Source organism: Apis dorsata, unplaced genomic scaffold (genome assembly GCF_000469605.1).
Source record: "Apis dorsata unplaced genomic scaffold, Apis dorsata 1.3 scaffold_44, whole genome shotgun sequence".
Classification (NCBI taxonomy): domain Eukaryota; kingdom Metazoa; phylum Arthropoda; class Insecta; order Hymenoptera; family Apidae; genus Apis; species Apis dorsata.
In genome coordinates this window covers 2223093-2228401 of record NW_006263346.1, presented here as the reverse complement: position 1 = coordinate 2228401, position 5309 = coordinate 2223093, and the positions used below count along the sequence as shown (strand labels likewise).

Below are 5309 nucleotides of genomic sequence, written 5' to 3'. Positions count from 1 at the left end.
TTAAAAAAAAAAAAAAAAAAGAAAGAAAAAAAAAAATAAAATAAAATAAAATAAAATAAATGCAAAATACTAACTTGCACTGATCGTCTAAGAGACAAAGAAGACCATTCGGTTTTCCTTCTATTAAATTTAAACAACCTGAATTATCACTGTATCCTATATCTGTCCATCTAATCCCCTGTTTTCTGTACTCTCGTTGTTCATATTGAAAAACATGCTGATTGAAATAGTGTTGTAATTGTTCGTTTGCATAATTTATACATAATTGCTCAAAGCTATTGCACATTTTAAAATCCTCAAAACCAAAAATATCTAGTACACCTATGCTATTACCTTGATGATCTCTAAGGGTATCTTTCTTAGAAAGCAAAGCATGATTCACCTATTAAAAACAAAATGTTATCTTATTTTATAATATATTTATAATATTTATTATTAATAAAATTATTATTAATAAGATGATATTTTACCTGAAGTACAATCCAATCAAATAAAGCTCCATACAGACATTTAGCCATAGCATCTCTTGCTGCAATTGCTTCTGGAAGTCTATAGTTAATGACTAATGTTTCTCCTGAAGCTCTTGCACGTTTGGCAGTAAGTGCAGCCAAAAGAGTTTCTTGTTTTACTCTAAGTAATTCAGATATCAATGCAACCACTTCAGGATTTTTAACTCCTACAGCTTCGTCGTGATGATGATAAGATTTTTTAGGCTGAAACTCCACATTACCTATGATGAACAATGAGATATGCTTAATTAATGAGACAAAAATTCACTAAAATAAATTGATTACAAATTATTAATTACCAAGTAAAAGAACAGCTGATAAAACTGCAAACAATCGTCTCTGCTTTTCTGGCGTAAATCCGACCATTTCCATAGATTGTTTCAGTCTTGAGAATTCATGTCGTTCATCGACATTTTCTAATCCATAACAACCACTTTTATTTAAATAGTTATAACGATCACAACTTTCTAAATGCAGAAGTTGCTTTTCTTGTTCACTTGCTCCAGCCAAAAGATAATAAAATACATGATAATTTCTTTCATTTCTGCCTTGAGAAACTATTCTTGATTTTTCCAAAAGATACTTTTGTACAACCGCCCTAAAAATAATTTTAATAATACAAATAAATATAAAAATATAATATAATTTTCATAATTTATATACCTATATAAAAATCTTACCCATGCACCATTCCATTTTCTTTATAATTCACTTGGATAAACTTGCCAAAACGACTACTATTATTGTTATGTGCAGTTTTTGCATTTCCAAATGCTTCCAGTACTGGACCAGCACTGAGTATTGTCTGTTCAACACCACTACCATGAGAACCTTTTTGACTTAAAGCTGTCAAATGATGTAATAAAAAATTTGTTGATTCTGTTTTACCAGATCCACTTTCACCACTAATAACAATACACTGATTTCTTTTTTCTTTAAGCATACAATGATAAGCTGCATCAGCTATGGCAAATATATGCGGAGGTATATCTGGCCCCAATCTTCTATTTTGATAGAGTTTTACATATTTTGGATTGTAAATAGGATAAAATTTAAATGGATTCAATGCAATTAATATACTGCCCACATATGTATATATGTTTCCAGCTAAAAACCTAGCCCGAAGGTTGTCTAATAGAGTTTGCTCATTAAGATCTGGAAGTTGACATAGATCTGGATACTCTTTATCTCGTGGTTGATATAGGAATCTATTAAAATAGTCCTTGAGAAGCTGTGGATCCATGGGAAACCTACTATCTGACCATAAATAATCTGGTTGTTTTTTCCTCAAGTAAAACCTAAAAATAAAATTTTAGAATTCTTCTTAATCTTATAATTTATTTATATTTTAAAATAATTTATTTTTTTAAAATAAATTTCTGATATTTTAAATAAATTTTTTACCTATAATATTCTTGTTGTGCTGCATTTTTGGGCCATAATAACATAAGTGCTACTGGACACTCAGATGGCCCAAGTCTTCTTTCTTTACATTCTTGCCCAACAGAGTTTCCTACTACTTCTGCTAATTCATAAGCATTAACAGCAGAAACAGATGCATCAACTAATCCAAGTCTTTCTATAATACATTCCACTATTTCAGCTGATGAAGTTTGTTTTGTAGCTTTAATTGAAAGTGCTTCATATTCTGGGCTCCACTCACCCACAAATACTTGCACTACTCCAGAGCCACAACTGTCCATTTTTTAACCCTATATAACAAAATAAAATATTTAATCTTAAATAATTTCTAAAATCTTAAAATATATATATATATATATATATACACACACACACACACACACACAAATTATATTCATATGAAATTATACCTTGTTTTATATAGGGTTAACAAATTTGTCCTCTATCATCCAGACAAAACTTCAAATGTATCGTTTCTTCTTCTTCTTTCTGTTTTTCAATTATGTACAACCACTGATGCAAACGTTTAAAATAACTTTTATACATTTTGTTTAAAAATAATCACTATAACAGCACTCACTGATTTTATGATTTATTTACAGATACAGTTTACATTAATTTCAATTTGTCAAATGCACTCAAAATTATTCAATATTTATAAACTAAAAAACCTTATTTATATACATATATATCATGTCAAATTTTAATCATAAATTGGTTCAACAAAATAAAAATTTGAGAATATCATTTCTTTTTCATCTCAATATATGATATAAGAAAATAATTAAAGTAGTTCTAAACTTTTCTTGAAGCTTTCATTTAAATATATCATTTTATTTGATAGGACATAGAATATTTTGACTATAGATTAATATATTCTTTTTTCTTTTTGTATAATAAAATAGAGTCATTAAATTTTATTGTTTTCTTTCTGTTTTAAATTTATACATTCAGTCAAATTTATAGATTTTTGTTTTGTTCTTTAATAGTTAAAGAGTATTTTGAATTTATAGGATAATGTGTTTAACTCAGATATCATTTATTTAACACTGAATGTCCAACAAAACCTTTCTGACAGCCATTATATTTTATCATAAGATTCACTATATAGTTGAAAAGAGTGTAGGTGTGCTATTGTTGGCAGGCAGTAACTCAGTATCTCCACTGAGACAATAATCCAAGGTTTTCAATGTTTTGTAAACATCCTCGTACCATTTGAGTATTTTAATACACTTATTGCAGAAGATTACAGATATATTTGCATTTGTATTATAAAACTTTTGTGCGTTATGGAAGTATCTTATCTGGAAAAAAAACATGTATGACACATAAATATTTTTAATTAACTGTTTAATGCATTGTATAAACAATGTCATTATTGTATTGCTCAATTATATAAATTTATTTGATTCATATAATTATTTAATTGTTATATTCTTAATGTAAGATTAATAATACTTTGTTATCTTTTTAAATTTAAACACATATTTTATCAGATTCACGTTAAATGTCAAATTTACAAAAAATTATGATTCTAGTTAATAATTCTAACCTTAAAATAAAAAAATGAAAATATATTTTTTTATTATTTTAAAATTTTATTTACTTTTTTTTATTTTTTCTCTGTGAATTTATATTAGTCGAATTTAAAAATATCTCCCTAAATTTTCTTCGTCATTGCCGGTAATTTTTCAATTAAACAATACAGGATTCATCTCAATATCAAAAAGAAACAATGTTTAATATAATTCTAAATAATCTCGAGCGAACAGTAATCGTAACACATCGATCATTCGTTGGATACACAAAGGATTGCGAAAAACGACATACGTTCCCGAGATACCGATTGCCTCGGACCTGACGGCTGACATTCGCAAGAAAACCGTCTTCCGATGCCGATTGGCGGGTCATGGACCATACCACCAATCAGCAACGATCTGTGAGTGTGAACGTCAACAGAGTAAACCGGGCTTAAAGTCATCAAGAATTTCTTGTTCAGGCATGACACTTACTAGTTGTTACATATCATCGTCAAAGAATGTAATGAAAACATACAAGCCTACTCAAATAAACTATTTTTGTTACCTCCGTTACTGATAACAAGATGCTCAGTGTGACACATTCTTATAAATTATCAAAACTCTCGCGCGCGCATTCTTGGACATGCTTCCAAAAACTTGAAATTTTACTGTAAATGCACTGCCGTCTGTTCACAACTTTCAGTTTTCTTCCGTCTTGCTCATACATTCAAAATATATTCTCTTTCTTCATACACTGTTACAAAAACGTATTATCGAGAGAACGATATGTACAGCTGTGGTTCTCGCGTACTCGATATACACTGTTCTTCTGTTTTCTCGCACTTGGAGAATACACGTACAATACGGGCGGATTGACACTTCAGTAAACAAGATCTACTGTCACCGATACTTTTGCGTTAGTTCAGTCGTCGTCGATTCTACTGGAAATTACACTAATATTCGTGCTTAATCGTGTTCTTAAATTGATAATACCGATGACACGAATCATGAGCGCTTGCCCAGTTTATCGTCCTTCGTCTCCTCTCGGGATCCTGCGTCCCAATACGTCCACCATTTCGATTTTTCCGATCACATGGTACGCAGCATCGATTTTGATTGGCTTATTCTATGTGACCACGTGACTGATTGCTAAAGTACAAACTTCCATTGAGAGAAAAGTGCTTTTAGAGCTATCTGTTGATCATTTCATGAAACATGTCACATATACATGTAAAATATTTCATATATTTAATAAAGAAATTTCAGCAAAAAATTAAAACGATATTTTCAATATTTAAAATATAAAGCATAAAATTATGTAATTAATTTCAGAAGATTTAAATAATTTATAATAAAAAGTAAAATAAAAGTTTTTAGAAATTAATATTTGTTGAAATAAAGTACATAAATGAAATATATATTCTTAATATATTTATATTTTATTTAATAAATTATAATATAGGCGAAATATAAGATGTGACATAAAATATTTTTTTCGTGAAAGAAAAAAATTCAAAAGTCACCTGATCCTTTACTATTTTTGTATCACATGCCATATTATCGATTCAGTATAGAAAATACTTGTAATATTAATAGTTATATTAGAATTAAAACCTAATTTTAAAAAGAACTATAAATAAGATAATAAACATTTTATTTCAATTTTTTATAAAACATATAAATTTTTATTATAGAAAATAAAAAAATCTATATTTTTAGACTTAATTTTCGTACAACAAATATGATAAAAATGCATTCTTATATTTAGTCTATAATTAATGTCTATAACATTAGTTTTATCTATCCTCAAAAGATGGCGGTGAAAGTCATTTTTTATCGTACTATTTGCTGTTCTTGT

General features: G+C 28.2%; 1 protein-coding gene across 4 annotated transcripts in view; it reads right to left on the bottom strand.

Annotated features, from left to right (window-relative positions):
* LOC102678876 (unconventional myosin-IXa-like) overlaps nucleotides 1–2740 on the bottom strand; it is a 10906-nt gene extending 8166 nt beyond the window's left edge. For all 4 annotated transcript variants that reach the window (XM_006608818.2, XM_006608819.2, XM_006608821.2 and 1 more), the window contains exons 1-6: nucleotides 2342–2740; nucleotides 1914–2221; nucleotides 1190–1807; nucleotides 809–1107; nucleotides 471–730; nucleotides 75–382 (exon numbers count right to left, since the gene is read on the bottom strand). In XM_006608818.2, coding sequence (XP_006608881.1) covers nucleotides 75–382; nucleotides 471–730; nucleotides 809–1107; nucleotides 1190–1807; nucleotides 1914–2212 — 1784 coding nt within the window. In that variant the 5' untranslated portion in view covers nucleotides 2213–2221; nucleotides 2342–2740. The remainder of the gene's footprint in view (nucleotides 1–74; nucleotides 383–470; nucleotides 731–808; nucleotides 1108–1189; nucleotides 1808–1913; nucleotides 2222–2341) is intronic.
* Between the last annotated feature and the right edge of the window lie 2569 nt (nucleotides 2741–5309).